We start from the raw sequence: 20,291 nt of genomic DNA, 5'->3' as shown, positions 1-20,291 counted from the left end.
GTGATTGGAAACGGGGGCCGGGGATGGTCAGCGACGCTGCGACGCGGGCATGGTGGACACTCAGACGCGCACAGTCCACCGGCGTAAAACTGGCCTACGCCGAGGCCGAGACGCAGTGTGCTGCACAGATTACGCGTAAATATACACTGCTAAGCTACGTCCTCCCTCGTCTCCTCCATGTCGCCCCGGTCTCCGTTAATCTGGCGAAACGGCGTATCCCCGACATCAACCTCCTTCTCCCTCCCTCTCAATACCCCGTGGAGCTGCCACTTCCAAACGACATGGGCGTGGCGACGTCGTTGCTGGACTGGTGCCAGTCGATACCTGCGATCCACTCGGCAAACGACGCGACCGTCGCCTGGTCCGAGCCGTCGCTATTGTGGTTGGAGCCATATGTCGACCCATCCATCTTTACGTCGGACGGGGGACTTGCGCGTCTCGGTGCGTGCTGAGTGCGATTCACGACCTGCGCCTTCCATCGCGGGATTGTTTCGCGCACGGCAGCCGCTACGGCATTCGAGATGCGTACCACCATGCCGCCCCCCTTGAGTTGGCGGATCGTCTCCGCTGCGCCGCGCATCACCGACCTCCACACAACCTCGCGGGGTGGCCCCACTCCCCAGAATTTGAGGCAACCGGCGTGCACTTCGAGGCCGGTGAGGAAGGCGCGCACTCCATACGTACACGTCAGAGCCGTGGGGTATAGCTCGCCGCGAGGAAGGTTGGACGTCGAGGCTAGCGCACATTCTGCTGTCTCGGCTAATGTCGGTCCATGAATGGCGATGAAGGCCTGTAGATTGGCCGAGCCCGCCGTCCTCTTGATGACATCGTGGAAAAAGTCTGGGGTAAAGCCCCAGCCTAGAGTGACCTGTAAAGCGATACCGGACAACACCTGGTCAAGCGCCGCATTTTCCAACTCGAGCCAGGCAAGAATGGATGGAGTGTGCTCCAGCAAGGCTGTGCGTTCGGCGTCGAGTGCCAAGCAGGCATCCCTCCATTTCGACCGGGCATCGTCGACAGACGCGAGGCGCGTGGGTTCCTCGTCGCGTTCTGCTTCGGCGCACTGCGTAATACACCTTGTGAAGTGTATCCATGCTCGGCAGCGTAGGACGACAGCCAAACAGCCCGTTTGTTGGGTTGGCGTCAATTTGGCGCCCTCCACCTGCACCTGAAGCGCCACTAGCTCAGCCATTGTAGGGAGCTCGAGACTGGAATACCTGGCAAAATAGTTGTCGTCGTCGCCGAGATAGCCCACCGCAACGTGCGTAGCGGCGAGGACGCGTGAGATTCGCCCTTGCAACCCTACCGTCTTGGACGAGCGGAGGGCCAAGGCGGCCATCTCCGCGGCCGGGGGATTGAGGCTGTCGGAGACGGATTCGTTCAAGCCCACAAACGTCGCTGCAAAGAGCAAGACTTGGGGTGCGTGGATGTCGGTGGGTTTCAGGAAGAGGTCGGCGCGGCATGAGCGCACAAGGGTGTACAGGGGATCGGACAGTTGGTGCGGAATGACACTAAACTCTGCCGCGGCAAGGTATTGGACCGCTTCCAGGTAGAGTAACGAGGGAGATGCACCCCCTGCGCTCTGGCGGAGTCGTCGTAGCTCCATGATGGGCGGAGTGAATGGGACCCACAAGGGGACGCGCTCAGAGCACCTGGGTGTTAGTAATCGCATCGCGTTTGCGCGCTGGCCCAACACGCGTGCGGGATCGCAATTTGACACTTACCATATCGCTGCTTCCTGTGCCAACTCATCGGATACGAGTTCATCGAGAATGGACTCGGGAGGAGGGTCACGAATGGGGGGAGGCTGATATGATTCGAGGGCCTGTCGGTGGAACTCGCGCATGAGACTGAGGGGGAGGAAGCGGGGGAAGTAGCCTTCATATTCCTCGAGATTGCGGGGATGAGACATTAACGAGTTGTGAGATTTGCCGTTTGGAGACCCGTCGTCACCTGCTGCGGATGCCGAGGAAGGAGTGAGGGTGTGTAGGTGGGCATATCGATAGGTGCCATCGAGTACGCAGACTGATTTCAAACGACGGCATCGAGCACAGGCGTCACTGGGAGCGAGGGGGACACCACCCTCGAGACGCTGTGAGCTTGTTGGGAGCTCGCATCGTCGTTTACCTCGTTTGCATGCTGTGCAAGTGCGTGCAGCATGTGAGCGAGGCATGGGGGGAGAGAGTGGGGGGGGGGGGGGGGAGATGGAGAGGGTGGGGGTGGTTGATGGGAGATGACAACGAGTGGAGTGGAGAGGAGAGGAGAGGAGAGGAGAGGAGAGGAGATGGAGGATGAATGAATGAATGCAATGTGAGGTGGCCGGGGGGTGGGCACAGCGGCCGAGAGAGGAGGGACGGAGGGGGGTGCAAGAGCTACGCGGAAGGGGATTGCAGGAGGGGCCGGAGGATGGGAGCCTTGGCGGACTTGGCCGGGTGAGAGCGAGGCGGATTGCGGAAGGGGCTTGTCTGTGCGACTGTTTGTCGGGTATCTGTGCGATAATGTGGGCGATTATCCTAGTGAATGTGTAGATAGTAATGCGGGCCGTTCAAGCACTTTCTTTGTAGCTCTGCTCGGTGATGAACGGACCACAGATCCACAGATTGTATGGATGCGGAAGAGTGTTGGGTGGGAAAACAAGATGCGGGTGTCTCGTGTGTCTCGTGTGAGGATGAGTGAGCGAGATGGAAAAAGAAGAATATTGACTAAGGGACCGAAATGGTGATGACGCGACGTCGTGTGTCGGTCGGAGGAGTGTCGGGTGGGAGGGACGTGGGTGGTGTCCTCTTGCTGCGCTGCAAAGCTGTTGAATTGCACAGTTGCGAAGGGTAGATGATGACCGATGGGCTCGACGAGGTTAATGAGGTGTCGTGTTGGAAGAGTCCCAAGCCGAGTGGAGACGCCTTACGGCCTACTACCAACTAACTGATCGTCTTGGAAACAGGTTTGATGTGCATGGGCGTCGTGGGACCACTGGCAGAAAATGCACAAGAAAGAGCAGGCAGGACGGAGGGAGGGGGCCGAGAGCGAGCGAAAGCAGGAGCGGGCTGGGTGGAAAGAATGGCCCGGGGCAAGGTCGGAGGCGGAGTGAGAAGCAGGGAGCTTTCTCGGCGCCCGGTCGGAAGCGGGAAATGAAATGCGGAAGTGGGGCACCAGTACAAGGAGCGGAAGTCAGCGGAATCTTTTTCCTCTAATATAAACCTATCCCATTAATTATTACACAAGCAATGACGTAACCATGGCCTCCACGTGGGTCTCCAAAGGTACATGTCACGTGCTCTCTCGGCTCGGTCTTTCCTCTCCCTCTGCTGATCCGCTTTCCGCTCCAGGCGGGATGAGGCGGGATCAAATCGAGTGCCGTGTGCCGTCCCGGTCATCGGGGTCAACCTCGGCGACATCCATCATCCTCCCTCCGCCTCCATCTGTCTCACAAGTTGATCTCTCCATCGCTTTCCTTGTAATTACTCTTATTACTCATCCTCTATTCCCCCTCACTGGTACTCTACAACCCCTTGCCATCTCTCTAAATGCTCCTCCTCTCATGACATCTCTAGCTTCACCCTCCAAAACTTCCTCGACTTGTCGGCAACAACAATCATCACCCCATTATCACCGCCATGCCTCGTGCACCCAGCGCCCGCTCTCATGCAGCTCGTACATGCATCGCTTGCAAGCGCGGAAAACGTCGATGCGAACTCCCTTCCTCTTCTCAGCGTCTCGAGGGAGGCGTCACCCTCCTTCAAGAAGACAGCTGCACCCGATGCCGTCGACTTGACGTCCCCTGCATCCTCGACGCAACCTATCGCTATGCCCACCTCCACACCCTCACCACTGCTCCAACTCCGCCTCCGCCAATTATGCCAATCACCGAAGAGCCCAATGTGCCCGTCAAAGTCGACTTGCATACTCATCCAAAGAGCGTCGACGACTACCAGCGCTTCTTCCCCCGCTACCTTCCTTTCACACTCATGAATGACTTCTACGTCCGCACAGCCGGCAAGCTTCCCAAGCACCCATGTCTTATGGACGTCCCAGACGTCCAGTTCGATGACTTGGTTAGCGATGAGCATGCAGAAATCGCTTCGAAATGGTGCGCTGAGTTACATGACTGTTGTGACTGACTGTAGGTGTCAAGATCATGTGACATGGTGGCTGCCCTTCACACCGACGATCGCACAAGTGCGGAAACTACGCCGCGCCGGAGCGACTTCTTACACCCTTCTTTTCCTTGAGGCGGCTTTGTGCGACCTCGCCCTTCAGCATGCCGCGTTCCCCATTTCTCCCACAAACGCAGACAAGGTAGCAACCTGGACAGCGTGGTACTGCCGACAGCTCATTGCCGATCCAAGAGGCGAATACCTCAGTGCAGCACTGCTTCTCGCTGCCTGGTTTCTGCCATTGCTGCCGGACAACACGGTATACCGCGACTTGGCGACGAGGGCACTTCAATCAGCGCAGGACGACACGTTTGAGTCGAGAATCAGTCGCGTCTGCGCATCGGCACTCCTCGGAGGGGCACTACTCAATGACGATGATGCCTTTTACGTCCAGAGCGCGGCTCTCCAGCTACCTTCTGTGGAAGAGCTCGACGAACTGGAAGCTGAGATTGGCGCATCACCCTCGCTGTCAAATCAGGCCAAGGCTGGCTGTCATGCCATCATTCTCCGGTGTCGAGCGTGGATCGTAATGAAGAAGTGTGTTGTCGATATGGGCGACGCCCGGCGAAGCGGCGATCCCGAATCCAAGCAATTGGCCCGCATGGATACAGCACGCATCGAGTTTACAAACGCCAGCAAGGCGCTGTGCGCTCGACGCGGGGCCATTTTGTCTGTTTCACCACTTGCCGCTTGGCTCGACTTTGAAAACTGCGCTTTGGACCTGTTGATATCAGGCATGGTGCTCCACTTCACCCTCGGCGACAACTTTACGCCGCAGTACTTTTACGACGTGTCCACGGGTGAAGCGGGCAGCGAATCGCTGCAAACATTCATGAGCGTCCACGGCCCCCTGAACGCTGAGTCAACCGAGTGCATGCTTGCCGCCGTCTCCAACCTGCCCACGAAGGACGTCCTGTACCCGACCACACTGACCTTTGCATACGCGATGCGCGGCGTGATTATGGCGCTGGAGATACACGCGACGTCATTCAAGCTCTGGCGCCTCCCACCGCCCCGCGAGCCCGTGTGGAATCTCCTCCTGCGTTCCGTCGACGACACGCTGCGCCGCCTAAAAGGGGGCGGGGGGCAGGTGGCGGCGCGCATCGCGATCGCATCTGTCGGCGCCGCGCGAGAGACGATCCGGCGGTGGCGCGCCGAGCTGGTCCGCCGCCCATTCAATCCCAATCACGCGCCGCGGCCCACAATCACCCCCGACGGCCCGAGCCCCGCGACCGCGAAAGCCGTCGCTGCCAAGACGGGGGTCGCGGGGGTGGTCCCCGGCACGCTGTCGGCGGGTTTGTTCAGCGGCTTCGAGCCCGCGGCCGGGTTCGAGCTGCAGGGATTTGATCCTATGGTCACGTCGTTTGCGGAGTGGATTGCTGGTATCGACTGGAACCAGTTTGTGGTGACGGAGTAGGGGGGGGGGGGGGGGGGCGGGGGCATCAACTTGATGATGATTATGGGCGGCTGCAGGGTTGCAGCACACACTTGCATCCTCTTCTACACTGCATATGTATATGCATGACTTGGTGAACGACTATCGAGAATCTTGCGAATGACAAGCGTATTCCACCACCCGACTTGTTATGCAGTGCAAGTAAGCCCGACTCGTCATCGGATAGCCTCGGGTCATGCTCGACACGGTGACCGGGTATCATCATTGATCATGGATCATGGGTCATGGAGTCATGTTGAGGCATGAGAATATAAGAATACAAGAAGCCGGAGCTACAGTAGTACTGTAGATACGATCTGTATCACGAGAGCGAGAGCGTGAGCGAGCTGAGAAGCAGGAATGCGGGGTAGCGACGTGCAGACCAAGAGACTCAACAGCCAGAGCCCCACGTCTGGTCCATGAAAATGGGTGCGGTGAAATTCGAGTGCCGAGCGACGGGAGGTGCAGGGGGCGGGCAGCTTTGGGGACGCAGGGAACGACCCGAGGGACGCGAGGTGGAGGAGCAGAGGGGGATTGAGGGGAGCAACAGGCACAATGTCTTGGGGCAGTCCACCACCGGCACCGGCCAAGAATTGATCCCGGGTGGGAGGATGCACTGGGCACTGGGTCCAGCCCGGCCCACACCGGGACCGGGCGCAGTCTCCTCCCCCGAATCGAATGCACGCGCGAGATTTTAAAACAACTCGACCTCTACTCCTCTTCTCCATCTCTCTCCATCCTCCTCCTCCTCATCCCCATCCTCATCCCCATCCTCATCCCCCGACCCCCTCCTCTTCTCTTCTCTCACGACCACCCCCGCTCCCCCCTCACCCTCAAAAGGCATCGCCGCCACCCTCCAACCCCCTCCCCTCAACCCACCCCACAATGTCTGCCGCCACCCTGCGCCAGCGTAACGTCGACAAGCCAGGTGCTGCCGACAAGGCCGAGCTCCTCCGTGAAGCCGAGGACCTCGAGCTCACCGAGGGCCAGAAGTTTGTCGTGCCCAACTTTACCGTCAAGCAGCTCTTGGACGCCATTCCGTGAGTGCCCTTTGCCCCCCCCCCATGGCGCAGAGGCGGATGTCGGATGGCTTGCGTGAGCCACGGCGTCGGTGGCAAACCCATCACTCTAATCAATCCGATAAGGGACGCCTGATGGCGGTGCTCCTCGCGTGCCAACTACGGTGGGCCGCGGGCCGTCATGGTGACGACGAGACGGACACAGGACCTCGTTTTGCGATTCCGTCCGATTAAACTTTACACCCAGAACCACGCTCACCCCAGCGCCCACTGCTACAAGCGCTCGGCGTTCAAGTCGTCGCTTTACGTCCTCCAGGACTTTGTCCTCCTCGCCGCCCTCGTCTACGGCGCCTACCACATTGACTCCTTCTTGAGCCGCTTGTGAGTATTTCCCATCAGATATCGGTGGAGGGACCGGGAATCCAGCGACGCGGGGGTCGAGTGGAGCCATCATGTGGCTTTTTCATCCCACCTCGCCGTGCCTGCGTGCCAAGACAAGGCAACCGTAGGCACAATCGTTGCTCCACCACCCCAAGTCCCCCTCATGGCAGCATCATGCTCGGACTTGCTCTCATGGGTCTCTGATGCATGCTCCTGCGGCCAGCCGCTAACATCGCAGCAACCTTGGCTCGGTTGCCCACACCGCCGCCAAGATCGGCCTCTGGTTCACCTACCAGGTCCTTGCCGGCATGGTCGGTACCGGTATCTGGGTTATCGCCCACGAATGCGGCCACCAGGCCTACTCCGAGTCCAAGACGATCAACAACGCCGTCGGCTGGGTCCTCCACTCGATCCTTCTTGTGCCTTACCACTCGTGGCGCATCTCGCACGGCCGTCACCACGCCGCCACCGGCCACCTTACCCGTGACGAGGTCTTTGTTCCCCGCACCCGCGAGCAGCTCGGCATCCAGGCCCCCAAGACTGAGGAGGAGAAGAAGGGCATCAACGTCCCCGCTTGGCGCCAGGCTGAGCTTCGTGAGGCCCTCGAGGAGTCGCCTATCGGTGCGCTCTACGGTGCCATCCTCCACCAGCTCTTCGGCTGGCCCATGTACCTCATCCGCAACGCGTCCGGCCAGCTCTGGTACCCCAAGATGACCAACCACTTCCAGCCGTCGTCGATCATCTTCAAGCCCTCGCACTTCTGGCAGATCATTGCTTCGGACATTGGTGTTGTTCTCACCGCCGCCGCCCTCGGCGTCTTTGTCTACTACCGTGGCTTTGCCGAGATGGCTCGCATCTACCTCATCCCCTACCTCTGGGTGAACCACTGGCTTGTCTTCATCACCTTCCTGCAGCACACCGACCCCGTTCTCCCCCACTACTCGGAGAAGACTTGGACCTTTGCCCGTGGCGCCCTGGCGACCATTGACCGCAACTGCCTCGGCCCCGTCGGCCCCTACCTCTTCCACGGCATCACCGAGACGCACGTCGCGCACCACACCTCGTCGCGCATCCCCCACTACAACGCGTGGGAGGCGACCGAGGCCCTCAAGAAGTTCCTCGGCCCCCACTACCACTACAACCCCGAGAACATGTTCGTGTCCTTCTGGAAGGCCCACCGCTACTGCAAGTTCATCGAGGCGGGCGAAGACGTCGCCTTCTACCGCAACGCCGCTGGTGTCGCGCAGAAGGTCGGCATCATCGAGGAGAACGGCGCGGTGTCCGACTCGGGCGTCGAGCACAAGTAAGCGTTGCGCTCGCGTACGCGTAGGCCGGCGGCGGCAGCGGCAGCGGCGGCGAGGTCGGCAAGATCTCCGCCACACGCCGCACCGATAGAAGTAGCATATAAACGAGAAAAAAACCTTATCCCACCATCTACCCCCATCCCAACCCAGCACTGCCGACGCGCACACGACTCATAGAAACCATTACATCCGGCTGTGCGCGTGTCCTCATTTCATCTTGGGCTGACGGTGCCTAAACGGTCGTTTCATGCATTCCATCTTTTAGTCGGGGGTGGGCGGCGGCACGAGATGCGGCGGCGGGCCGCGAGCAGCGATAGCGCGAGACGCGGACAGAGAGGAGGCCGGCTAGGGAGTCGACGAGGTACAGAATGACGGTGATGCGGTCATGCGCTGTTCATTTCTTGATGTCATGCACAGAATCAGAGTTCCCAGTGCGATTGGGGGGCGGAGCGCGGGGCGAAGGTTGACCGACGAACCTGGTCATCACCGCCTCGCCGCCACACTCCAATTTGCTCGAACTTTGTCGAATTGCCACCCGGAGATGCCACGTCAGCCCGTGGGAAAAATACTCCCGTCTCCACTCGATGAGGTGGAGGGCAACAATGTCCACCAGCGAGCGAGCTATCCTCCGTTTCCATCTTGCAGACAACCTCGCACACCCTCTCCCCCATCGCGCGTTTTCCTCACAACATACCGCCATGCGGGTCGGAGCTCTCACCCTCTCCATTCTCGCCCTCGTGGCGCCAGCCCTGGCCGACGCGTCAGGCCGCACCGCATCGGAAGCCGCGGCGGAGGGCAACACCCTCCTCGCGCAAGGCGCGTACGCCGACGCAGCCCGCGCGTACTCTGAAGCGATCGGTGCGTCTCCACGCGCCCCGCGGCGCCACTAACGCCAGCCTCGGACCCCTCGTACGCAAACTACTACAAGCGCGCGACAGCCTACCTCTCGCTGGGGCGGCACGCCTCCGCGCTCGCAGACTTTGACGCGATCCTGTCGCTGAACCCCGAGTTCGCGCAAGCCCATTTCCAAAAGGCCAAGATCTACGCACAAGACGGCGCGTTCGACGCCGCGGCACGCGAGCTCGCGCTCTTCCACAAGAGCAAGCGGGACGACGCGAGCGCCGAGCTCGCGCACGCGGTCGCGGGCGCCCTCGCGGCGTCGAAAGCGGCCGAAGCGGACGCGGCGCGGCAGAAATGGGACGCGTGCGTGGATCACGCGACGCAGGCGCTCAAAGTCGCCCCGAATAGCGGCGCGCTCCGCGCGCTGCGCGCGCGCTGCGAAACGGCGCGCGGGCACGTCGACGGCGCATACGCCGACCTCAGCCGCCTCGCGGCGCTCGACCCTGCTTCGCAGGAGCTGCGGGTGCGGCTCGCGCACCTCGCCTTCGTCTTCCTCGAGCCCGCGACGGCTGTTGCCGAGCTCAAAAAGTGTCTGCTGTACGACCCCGACTCGCGCGCGTGCCGCACCCTGCACAAGCGCATGCGCGGGTTCGAGCGCGATCTCGCGAAGGCGCGCAACTTTTCCACTGGGAAGGCGGGGGACGCGCGGCGCGCGATCGCGCTGCTCCGCGGTGAAGAGGGGTTGGTTGCGCGCTTCGAGCGCATGCTCGACGAGGCGGAGGCGGCGGGGGCCGTCCCGCCCCAGTTTGATGCGCGGGCGCGCAGCACCACCCGCCTCGAAGTGTATGCGCTCGGATGCCGTGCGCTCGTCGATGCGAGCGACTACGCGTCCAAGCTCGGAAGCTGGTGCGACACAGTGTTGGGTATGGACGAGACGAACGAGGCCGCGCTGGTGTATCGCGGCGAAAAGCTGCTCAAGGCCGAGAAGTGGGACGAAGCCGTCGCGGCGTTCCAAGCCGCGTTCGAAAAGTCGGGGCGGCGGTCGCAGGACATCATGGCGCGTCTGCAGAGGGCCGAGCGCCTCCTCAAGCTCAGCAAGCGCAAAGACTACTACAAGGTGCTCGGGGTGGGGCGGGACGCCGACGAGCGCGCGATCAAAAAGGCCTTCCGCAAGGCCGCCAAGGTCAACCACCCCGACGTGGGGGGCAGCGAGGAGAAGATGGCCGCGCTCAACGAGGCGTACGAGGTGCTGAGCGATCCCGAGCTGCGGCAGCGGTACGATAATGGCGACGACCCGAACGACCCGTCTGGCGGACAGGGCGGAAATCCGTTCGCGCACCATGGAGGTGGAGGGATGCCGTTCTTCTTCCAGCAGGCGTTCCAGGGTGGGTTCCCGGGTGGAGGCGGCGGCGGCGGCGGCGGCGGCGGCGGGCAAAAGTTCCACTTCCAGTTCTAGCTGGTCCTAGGCCGCTGGTCTAAGGCCGCTGGTCGAAGGCCGCTGGTCAGCCACCGGAGAGCAGGATAGACTGTAGATTTCTTGTAGCCATGTATCTCGTACCCCCTTCTGTTGGGGACAGTTGGGCAAGGGTGGGATTCCGAACATCCGGCTTTTGAAGAAAACGGCTATGACGCAATCCGCCATCAGACACCGGCCATTAATACTCGCTCACAGATCACACACACACTCACTCACTCAACACTTTCCAGATCACAATGGGCCTCCCCACCTCCCTCTCGTTCCTGCGTACAGGCACCGGCGACCAGACGCTGGATGTGTGAGTGGCAGCGGAGCCGGCTGGCGGGTGGTGGCGGCGGGTTGTGGCAGTGGCAGTGGCAGTGGCAGTAGCGGCGGTGGCGGTAGTGGTGTCTCGCGGCGGGCCACGGCACAGTGCATGCTGACCACAGATACCTCGAGCCCCTCTGCCCGTTCTCGTACAAAATGGCCAAGTCGCTCGAGGCGAATGTCCTCCCCCATGTGCGGGAGGGCGGCAAGTACCATGGCAAGCTGCAGCTCGTGGTGCGCATTTATGCGCAGCCTTTGTGAGTGGGCAAGCAGGAGAGGTAGATGTCGGCAGAGGCTTTGGATGAGCAGAGGCTACTAGATTGGCAAAGACGTCGCAGGCACCAAGCAGGTGCTTGTCGCGACGAGACGCGCGCGCCTCACTGGTAGACCGTATTGCGCCCACTTTGGTTCCAGACTACCCGCCTCGCCGCCCTCGCTGCTCGGGCGGCGTGGCCGCACTCACACCAGCCACTACTTCTCCGCATTCCCCTGCGAAGCCATCCTCGTCTTCTGCAACCAACACCCCGACCTCTTCTGGGAGTACCTCATGGCCGCCTTCGCCATCCAAGACGCCTGGTTCAACAAAGAGGTCAAAGACAAGACCCCGCTGCAGTGCCAGCAAGCGTACGTCGACGTGGCCCTCGACATCCTCGACAAGCACGGCCGCCTGCCCGCCGGGCCGCGCTCCAAGGCCGCCGGCGAGTGGATCGACAAGCTCCAGGTCCACGACAAGGCGAATGGCGGGAGCTCCATGTTCATGGACCTCAAGTATCTCGGTATGTGTGTCCTGCGGCGGGCTGACAGCAGCGCGCGAGGGGCGCCAGAACGGCATCCACTTCACGCCGACTGTGCTCCTCAACGGCCTCGAGGACGGCACTGTGTCGTCGTCGTTCGGCAAGGACGACTGGGACAAGTACCTTGCGTAAGTTGCGGTGTGGAGGGTGCTGACCCCAGCGACAAGCTCAAGTAGGTGGCTGTGAGTCGGCGCACGTAGCCGCGTTGACACGGAGCGAGAGCGCGCAGGGCCAACAAGCGCGAATGTAGACAGAGTACTAGTACATGCATCTATGCTCAGCTCGGCCTAGAAGTCATCAATCGTCCGGTTCAAGTCGGCTTTGAGGTGCTCCTTCATGCCGGGCGGCAGGATCGGCTGCCCCGCCCCGTCCTGGACGTAGCGGAACGGCATCTCGATGCTCTCGTACTTGTTGAACGTGATGGTCGGGAAGTCGGTGAACGGGATCTTGTCGAGCGGCACCCCGTCCTCCACCACCATCTTGGTCACGCCGAGCGCCGTATCCGTCGTCATCTGCACGGGCCCGAGGTGGCGCCCGGCAAAGCCCAGCCGCCGCAGCTCGCCGGTACGGTCGCGCGGCGGGTCGTCCCCGAGGATCCCGCCGTACAGGAACACGTCGAACGCGTCCGCGTCCTCCGGCGCGATGGCGGCCTCGGCGCGCGGATCGAGCAAGCACACGCGCGCCTGCGGGATCGGTGGGTTCTGCGCTTCCAAAAACCGCAGCACGGGTTCCGTCGCGAGCACGGCTTTGTCCCCCTCAGCCTTGGACTTGAGGTAGGCCTCGAGCGGGGGCACAGAGGACGCGCTCAGCGACGTAAAGCACACCGAAGACGCAGGGCCCACAAGCTGCAGCATGTGCGCGTACCTGCTGTCAGACCAGGCGGCTCGCGGCTACTCACTCGAGCCGCACCCACTCGGGGAGCGCGCGCGTCGCCGCATCATCCTCTTCCATGTGCTCTGGCGTCAGCGCCTCACCCACTGAACGCACCGATGATGTACTTGAACCCCTTGTCCGCCTTGGCCGCCATGATGCGTGGTGTCTTTCCAACGACACTCCCTGCTCAATCCATCAACATTTTCCGCCTCCACCTCCGGCATGCGGGACCAAAATTTGCCACCCAACATAAGGATTTCGATCTCTCTTCCGACATCACCATCCACCATGGCCCAAGGCGCAGGCAAACTCAAGTCCAAGGCGCCGAGCGGCGGCCGCAAGAAGGGCGGCCTCACGAAGAAGGGCAAGCGCGATGCGCCGCCCAAAAAGATCCAGCATGTGCGCGAGCGTGCGACGCAGAAGGTGTGTGAGGGCAGCAGGCGACGGAGCGAGACCAAGCTCGAGACGGAGACCGAGGAGAGGCATGGGACGAGACACGCTGACCCCAGAAACTGTCTAGCACAATCAACAACTCGATCGAGCGCCAGATGGTGAATGCTGCGTCGGCGGGCAAGCTTACCATCATGAGGAACAAGGGCGGCGAGGAGTGAGTCTCGGGCCAACGGCGCGGCGCTGACGGCAGGGCGGCGAAGAAGTAGGCGATACTGTTGTATTATGCACGGCTGGATTCGGTTGGGGTTAAGGGGGCTGGGGTGTTCACCGCGATGGGCGTGGAGCGCACGCCGCGGCTGGCGTCCGGCGGTGTTGCGCAAGTATATGAGTGCTCGACTAACGTTTGGCATTGTTCCCCTATGATTGTGGCGTGGCGGCCGTTGAGTACTCATCCTCTGACCCATCGCAAGGCTCGAACTCCGATGATACTGCGAAAGAGCCTTGCGCGTGGGGACGAGCATGTCAACATTCCCGCTGAAGTGGAGAGGACGACCATTAACGCTCTGAGGCTGGGGCATCTTAGCGAAAGGGGGTGTGGCACTGCCGACCGTGTACTTGTCAGCACAGGCGAGGATGTTTGGGAGGAGACGGCGCTGAAGTAATATAAACTTGTAGTCGGACCAGTCACCCATGTCGATTCTGTTATCCTTGTGATTTAATGTTTTCTCAAGGGTTGCCCAAACATGCGGGCCGGTCAACCCCCGTCCTGCCCATCACTGCGTCCTCGGCTTCCTGTTCAGACTCCATTAACGCAAGGTCCCGTCCACCCCATATGACAGGCTCCTACACATTCTTTCACACATCATCACTGCATGCTCTCCCTTGGCTTGTCAAGACTTGTATGTGTACGCTCAAGCAGTTCGTCCGTGTACGCTCGAGCAGGTCAACGTTGTGTACCGTCCTCCGGATCTCAAGGCAGTAGACGAACTCCACAAGCGCGACGTCCTGCACAGAGATCTGAAGCCTGGCAACATTCTCTGCATCGGCAGGCTTACCGAGAACAGCCTCCTGATTGATGCGTCAATCTTCATTGCAGACTTGGCCTCAGTGATTTCATGCAGGAGGAGGGCCGTGGAAATTGAGATGCCACTGGATACTCGGTGCTCGATGAGGAGAGTCACATCTACTCTGTCGGCTGCATTCTCAAGGAGCTTGACACAGGATCCCGCCTGGCTTGTATCTGCGACATCAACTACACGACAGCTGAAGATCCTCTTAAGCCAACGCCAGCAGGGCTTCTCGCGTGTTGAAGTGTTGCGGGAGAGCTCTGTCCACGAAGGCGTCGCCATGTGACCGCCCTGGCATGTGAATCGGTTCACGTCACGGCAGCTTCAAGAGATGTTCCCCGAGATCAAGCTTGACGGCCACATCTTCAACAACGGCGCCGATTCATACCCAACGCCAACCACTTGCATCCATGTCCCAAATTGGTGTCACGGACTGGCATCCGCAACACTGCGACACCTTCTTGTGGCGAGAGACTACACCCAGTGGGGCATGGTACTCGTGTCCAGCAAGGCCCGGCATTGTTGATGACAGGCAAGTCTAAGAGACTGGGAGATACACACATTGGTCATTATTGGGTAACAACAGCGCTGTATATACTATTGGCTGTACAGATTTATTCAATCATGCAGAAGTACCAAAGATGCATGACATGATGAGCTGGTTTTGCATGAACATGACAGTTCAGTGCTGACGATGTGTGGGTCACATGGTGGGTATCGCTGGTACCGAAGGCGGCGCCGCGACAATGTAATCACACTTGTACAGACGTGGGCATCTGAATCAGCCTCGAGCGACTCAGACTGCTCTAAGTGAGGTCAGCCAACATCGCTTGCTGTCTCAGTAGCAAGGCCCCACCGCCCCGCGCCAATGCACAATACATTGCTACCTCATCACACGGCTACGTAAGGAAGATCACTCGCTGGGACCAGGCTGCAGGAAATTAATACTACGTCGACTCGGGCCTCTCGATGAGGATGACTCTCCTCAATGCATATACGTCGCACTGTGCTGCGATTGCCTTGAACCAGCCCATCTGCTAATATTCATGGGCAACTCGCGGGCCGTCTGTCGACATCTCGACGTTTCCCTACTGAAGGGTCCTTGACTCACCAGTTTGGCCCCGATGGAGACACGGACATTCTTTCTGCGCACGTCGAGCAACGAGCTATCGTTGTAAGTGATCTGCAGCGAGCCGCACTCATGGTTCACCGGTCACCTGCCTCAATCCACGACGATCCGGGCAGCTCGTTCGCCACAGTCGACTTACGACGGCGGCCTTTGTCTTGACATCCTGGCTTCCGGGGAGCATAATATGATCTCCTCTATCAGAGTGAAACCCGCACAACGCCTCTGCACTGCCTTCACTTCGAGTACCCAGCCATTCCATACTTGCGCGCAGTGCTAATGACCAGAGTACGAGGCAGTGTCCCAGCCCGCGCCGGACAACAGACCGTGTAACCTGGCCTTTCTACACCGATGAATAAGCTTGCCCCGTGTCCAACAGCGGTACAAACAAGCCATCCTCTGCTTTCCAGCTTCACCTATCGCGCGGTCATGACGTGCCCGCCATCGAATGGAGGGCCTTCTCCAGATGTAGTGCGTGGATACTCGCGATCTCGCACCCGGTTCCCTTCGCGATATTAGCAACGCAAGTCGCAGAAGGAGTGCCGGTGTCAACACGGCGCGAAAGCAGATCTTTCGGAGTCCGAGGTGGTCGGCTTCTCGGCACCCTCCACCTCGGCGTCTTACGCCCGTCCTCATCGGTCAGCAGATCTAGTTCGCGCTCTTCTGCCTCGTCTCGAGGTGGCCTGCGGCTTGACCTCAGGCCTGCTCGAGACTGGCGTGTAGAATGGCAAGCTGGTTACGCTAGTAGCCGATGCAGCTGAACGGGGAGTGGATGAAGGAGCACGGGCAGTCTGGGTGGTGACTCCGTCTCGCTCCCGTTGCAAACGCAATACCAAACAGCCTTGCATTTCGAAGCGCGAAGTGCACATATGCTTGTCATGTGCACGCCGCCGAGCCTGTTCTGGACGGATGGTTGCACGCGTGCAGCGCGCAGCGAGCACCTCGCATATGTCTGTATGGCATGAGGCACCGGACGTCCGTAACTCGGCCGCGCATGAGTCCGCATAAAAATAGTCACGCTGGTGCGTCATGCTTGGCCGAGTACTTGGCGTCGATCTGGAACGCTACTTGGACACGGAGCGCGCCAGCAAGCATGCAGACGAGAGGCATGACGCCAAATGTACGTCAGCTGACGCGTGATCGGTGTATTTGCAGGGCCAGAAGGCGGGGCCATGAGGGGGACGATCAGTGGCGGTCTGACAGTGAGTCAATGACGGCGCAGGCCGATGTGCAGTGTCTTGCATCCGGCTATTTCGTGTCTCGTTGGAGATGTGCGCCAGAAGAGCTTAGTCGGCGCGGACGGAAGAGCTGGCCGGGGTATGGTGATGGGCCGTGCATAGGCATCGACAGGCTGCTTCAACCTGACCGCAACAGTGACGGAGAGAGGCGGCCTCAAGCCAAGCAAGCGCAAAGGCAATTATTACATCAACAGGCTACAAGTTGTACAGCAGTCGTCGGGTCGTCAGAGGTTAGGTTCGCCCGTCGGCCAGGCTCGCCGGGTTTTAGCAGAATCCGTACACGGTGCCGAAGACGGGTCTGTCGTCAGCCGCTGTTGCCTTGGCGCGGTGTAACAAACTCACGGCCTGGCCCACTCCCTCTCGTGGCGCCGACGGTCACGCCCTATGTCGTTGAAGCGCTTGACGAGCGCGGCGAGACCTTTGGGCTTCTTAGCAACTGTCGTGGCGCCGACCGTGTCGTGCACGGGCTCGGGCGCTGGTGCAGGGACTGGGTCGTCGTCGCGCCATCCCCAAGTGCGCGAGTGTGTGGAGGTGGCGGAGGCAGTCGAATTGCGGCGCTCACTCTCGACTTCTTCTGCCCGGCGGACGAAGCCGGGGCCGAGGAGTGGTTCTGTCTCGAAGGTCATTGTAGGCTACGAAGATGTGAAGGAGGAAGTAGCTCTGGTAGTGGAGAGGATGGCTCGACCAGGCTCGACTCGCGGTCTAGATATACCGCATGCGCGGTACACCAAGTCATGCGGCAACGGCAATGTAGCGCCGCTCCACGCCCACGCCTAGCCACTGCCGCCTCCACATAACTTCGAACGCAAGGCCATCCCAGTCCCGCGTGCCCGCGTCAGTCTGGTGATCCCGTGATCAGATGATCAATTGCGTTCCTCGTTCCTCACCCTCCCTCGTCCCTCGGCTCGCTCCAACCGATCTCGCTGACTCACAGCCTCGTGTAGAGTGTACAGCCAGCACACCGCCCCGCATAGCATGCTGCATCACGTCGCGTCCGACCAGCGTCCGGCGAGCCCGTCCCCGAAGCGGCATGGACGGCAGTCTTCGGTCTGCGGTCGCCGAGCTGGAGACAATGAGCGACATCGCCACCACTGATGTGCGTTTGGGAAACTAGATTCTCGGCAGGTGGCCGGCATGTCTGATTAGCTTCAGCTAGTGAATCACCCCCTCGCCGGGTTTCATATCAGCACGTCACCAAGCTTCCAGTTGGTGTTGCGGGGGGCCGCTACCTGTTCCCATCGCCCACGTGCACTCGCGGCTCCTATAATAAAGCGGAGCACTTGCTTCTTCGGACTGGCATAGAAATCCCCGGAGCGCGCTTGGTCGCTTCCGCTTTTAGATGAAACGCACACATGGGCCGTGGCAGAGCAGTGTTGATGCCAGCATACGACTGTAATGGAAGCGAGGGGTGGGTCGAGCTCGAGTCCGGGGCGACTCTGCTTCTCTTCTTTTACGTCCGAACCGGGGCTCGATCTGCACTGACGATGGTCGGCGTATCTACGCCCACGGGCACCTTGTGTGGAAACAGCAGAAAATACATACTCAGGTGCTTCCTGTTCCGTCACGTGACGAGAATGCTGGAAACGCACGCATCCACAAGCAATGAGCTCGATCATGCGATCAGCGATCGCGATGAGATCGATCAGCGGAACAAACAGATGTGGGAGGAATGCCGATGCGTGCTGTCGAAGATTCCACTCGCTAGGATCGCCAGATCGCCCTCCTCCCTGGTGCTTGATTCTGTTCTATCGATCGACAGCTCGACAGATCACCGGAATACTGAGACTCGACTGGAATGATCTCGTGTGCCATGTCGCACCATACCTCGCCCGCTTGCCTCGGTTGTCTTCGAGGTCGGAGGGCTCTGGCCGCCCATAATTACATTTGCGAGCACCGACGGGGAAAAAGAAGCAAGGCAGGCGCACAGGTCGCTCAGCCACTCGCCATGCTCACATCCCAACAACAACGCGCTGAACAACGCGGAATGGCCCGCGGCGCGCATGGCGACGGCGGCGGCTTTGGCGGCGAAGCGCGACACAAACGTCCTTCCTGCAGAGACGTCTGGCTGTAACTTTGGCCGCGGGTACAACTCGGCGGTTGAAATCGTGAGCATCTAGCGGGGCAACTCGCCGGCGTTCTCCGATGCCGACAAGATAAGGCCCACAACATCCATGTAACTTCCAACCGCACGCTCCGCCCCTGCCGCCCAGCATGCCCGCATCGTCATGCCGCCTTCAATGCGGGCGTGAGATGACGTGCCAAGGCTCGAGCACATAAAGAGTGCGAATGACAATGCAGTCTCCGTCGCCCATTGTACTCTGTGATCAGTTGAGCCTCATTGCACCTCGGCTGTTATCTCCCTTCGGACGCGTCTTTGGCCAAGTGCCAAGAGGATTGCGCCACCGCTTAACTCCCCACACGCACAGAGCCCCGCATTCCACCCCCGCTCCCCGCGAATCACACTTCGTCGTGACCTCGCTGTTCTGGGCACTCACGCCACCAAGCAGTACAGATCACAGTAAAAGAGATAAGAGGAGAGGTTGGAGTGCGCGGCCTCATCCTCCCTACTCCTTCCAACTCTGAACCGCAATGTCTCCCTTCCACTTCCGCCGCCGCTCCAGCGCCGCCTCGAACTCCAGCGCCTCCTCTCACGGCGCCGAAACATCTACTGCCACTCCTGTCGCTCCTTCCACCATCTCTACGGCTGCCGTTACACCCAGCCCTTCCGCTGTCTCGTCCCCCTCCGCGTCCTCCGTCTCCATAATCGCACCCCACATCCCGGCGTTCACCGACGATGTCGAAGTCAGCATTCCAGCGCGGGGCTCGCGTCTCGGCGACGCCCTACGGCGCGCCAAGCGCTGGATAGAGGTAGACGATGTCGACGGGCTCTCCTTCGACCCCGTCAAGTCCCTCCAACCGTCCAAGTGAGTGGCTTCGGCACATGAAGCATGAAGTCGCGGCTGACCACAGGCTTTCTTGGCACACGATCTAAGGCCTACTCTGTAATTGATCTCAAAGGCACTTAGACTACGAGCCAGCGCCGCCAGGAGCCTGTCGCAAGCCCGCCGCCCTCCCTCGCATCATGTGTGCACCCTCCCACACACCGCGGCATCGGCGCCCCGCCCGCCCCGCCCGCCCCGCCCGCCCCGCCGCTTCGCGATGTCCGCCACGATCGCGCCGCGGCTGAAGCCCACCCCGACAGCGCCCGTCCTCCGCACGCTGCAGTTCAACGGTGGGCGGCACAGTGTCCGCAGGTCATGCAATCGCGCCGAGCGAATCGGACGAGAAGCGCGCTCAAGGAATGTGAACGCCATTTCCCTGTGTAATTGAAGCCGTAGAATTATGGGATTCATCTTGCCACCCACACTCGCACGTAGCCGATGGCACAACCAGGACTGGGCGCCGGCATCGTTCGAATGTCACTGACGCGTATGTGGAGGTGAGGCAGCCTCGGCCGTGGAGGTCTACACTATGCCGACTTAGCTTGATAGTGGCAGGAGTGTCAGTAACGCTTACGCTCCCTCTCCTTTGACACTGCCACGTCCACGTAATGGGCGGACTTCTGGGATCCGAGCTCTCGACATCTCCTTGCATTTGCCCAAACGATGGAGCACCCATTAGCGGTAGACCTCCAGTTTGTCTCGAATACTGCTCGGGCTTCGAGCAAGATGAGAACCAAGTGCCCCCCTTGCAATGTCATTGTCAATGACACAGTATACAGGGGGACAGTGTCCCCCCCCCAAGTCAATGATGATGGACATGGAAGCCGACAACTGAAGGCAATCGGTCCAGTCAGAGACGGAAAAAGCGAAAAGTAGTACATATGCAGATTGCTGTGCTATGGAATGAGCGACATCGGTCACAACATATAGCAATCGGCGAAA

At 60.4% G+C, this 20,291-nt stretch overlaps 8 protein-coding genes across 8 annotated transcripts; 6 read left to right on the top strand and 2 right to left on the bottom strand.

Annotated features, from left to right (window-relative positions):
* Nucleotides 1–247: 247 nt before the first annotated feature.
* On the bottom strand, nucleotides 248–2,173 carry COLE_03440 (uncharacterized protein; the record flags this gene model as incomplete). The annotated part of the gene is made up of 2 exons (XM_018426643.2): nucleotides 248–1,652; nucleotides 1,725–2,173. The coding sequence occupies 2 exons, from the start codon at nucleotides 2,171–2,173 to the stop codon at nucleotides 248–250; spliced, it is 1,854 nt and encodes a 617-aa protein (XP_018279267.1).
* Nucleotides 2,174–3,614: 1,441 nt separating this feature from the next.
* Nucleotides 3,615–5,571, top strand: COLE_03439 (uncharacterized protein; the record flags this gene model as incomplete). The annotated part of the gene is made up of 2 exons (XM_018424678.2): nucleotides 3,615–4,087; nucleotides 4,125–5,571. 2 exons carry the CDS (start codon nucleotides 3,615–3,617, stop codon nucleotides 5,569–5,571), a joined length of 1,920 nt encoding a protein of 639 aa, XP_018274901.1.
* Nucleotides 5,572–6,474: 903 nt separating this feature from the next.
* COLE_03438 (uncharacterized protein) lies at nucleotides 6,475–8,296 on the top strand (the record flags this gene model as incomplete). Its single annotated transcript, XM_018424677.2, has 3 exons — nucleotides 6,475–6,629; nucleotides 6,873–6,989; nucleotides 7,228–8,296. 3 exons carry the CDS (start codon nucleotides 6,475–6,477, stop codon nucleotides 8,294–8,296), a joined length of 1,341 nt encoding a protein of 446 aa, XP_018274900.1.
* Nucleotides 8,297–8,991: 695 nt separating this feature from the next.
* On the top strand, nucleotides 8,992–10,589 carry COLE_03437 (uncharacterized protein; the record flags this gene model as incomplete). The annotated part of the gene is made up of 2 exons (XM_018421613.2): nucleotides 8,992–9,151; nucleotides 9,190–10,589. The coding sequence occupies 2 exons, from the start codon at nucleotides 8,992–8,994 to the stop codon at nucleotides 10,587–10,589; spliced, it is 1,560 nt and encodes a 519-aa protein (XP_018274899.2).
* Nucleotides 10,590–10,846: 257 nt separating this feature from the next.
* Nucleotides 10,847–11,842, top strand: COLE_03436 (uncharacterized protein; the record flags this gene model as incomplete). Its single annotated transcript, XM_018420591.1, has 4 exons — nucleotides 10,847–10,908; nucleotides 11,039–11,173; nucleotides 11,385–11,692; nucleotides 11,724–11,842. The coding sequence occupies 4 exons, from the start codon at nucleotides 10,847–10,849 to the stop codon at nucleotides 11,840–11,842; spliced, it is 624 nt and encodes a 207-aa protein (XP_018274898.1).
* Nucleotides 11,843–11,997: 155 nt separating this feature from the next.
* COLE_03435 (uncharacterized protein) lies at nucleotides 11,998–12,737 on the bottom strand (the record flags this gene model as incomplete). Its single annotated transcript, XM_018424676.2, has 3 exons — nucleotides 11,998–12,574; nucleotides 12,609–12,666; nucleotides 12,698–12,737. 3 exons carry the CDS (start codon nucleotides 12,735–12,737, stop codon nucleotides 11,998–12,000), a joined length of 675 nt encoding a protein of 224 aa, XP_018274897.1.
* A 134-nt stretch (nucleotides 12,738–12,871) lies between these two features.
* COLE_03434 (uncharacterized protein) lies at nucleotides 12,872–13,194 on the top strand (the record flags this gene model as incomplete). The annotated part of the gene is made up of 2 exons (XM_018420590.1): nucleotides 12,872–13,006; nucleotides 13,093–13,194. 2 exons carry the CDS (start codon nucleotides 12,872–12,874, stop codon nucleotides 13,192–13,194), a joined length of 237 nt encoding a protein of 78 aa, XP_018274896.1.
* A 5,802-nt stretch (nucleotides 13,195–18,996) lies between these two features.
* COLE_03433 (uncharacterized protein) lies at nucleotides 18,997–19,399 on the top strand (the record flags this gene model as incomplete). The annotated part of the gene is made up of 2 exons (XM_018425660.1): nucleotides 18,997–19,331; nucleotides 19,378–19,399. 2 exons carry the CDS (start codon nucleotides 18,997–18,999, stop codon nucleotides 19,397–19,399), a joined length of 357 nt encoding a protein of 118 aa, XP_018274895.1.
* Between the last annotated feature and the right edge of the window lie 892 nt (nucleotides 19,400–20,291).

Source organism: Cutaneotrichosporon oleaginosum (genome assembly GCF_008065305.1).
Source record: "Cutaneotrichosporon oleaginosum strain ATCC 20508 chromosome Unknown ATCC20508_contig03, whole genome shotgun sequence".
Classification (NCBI taxonomy): domain Eukaryota; kingdom Fungi; phylum Basidiomycota; class Tremellomycetes; order Trichosporonales; family Trichosporonaceae; genus Cutaneotrichosporon; species Cutaneotrichosporon oleaginosum.
The sequence above is the reverse complement of the archived record's forward strand: the minus strand, read 5'-3'. Positions and strand labels throughout refer to the sequence as shown.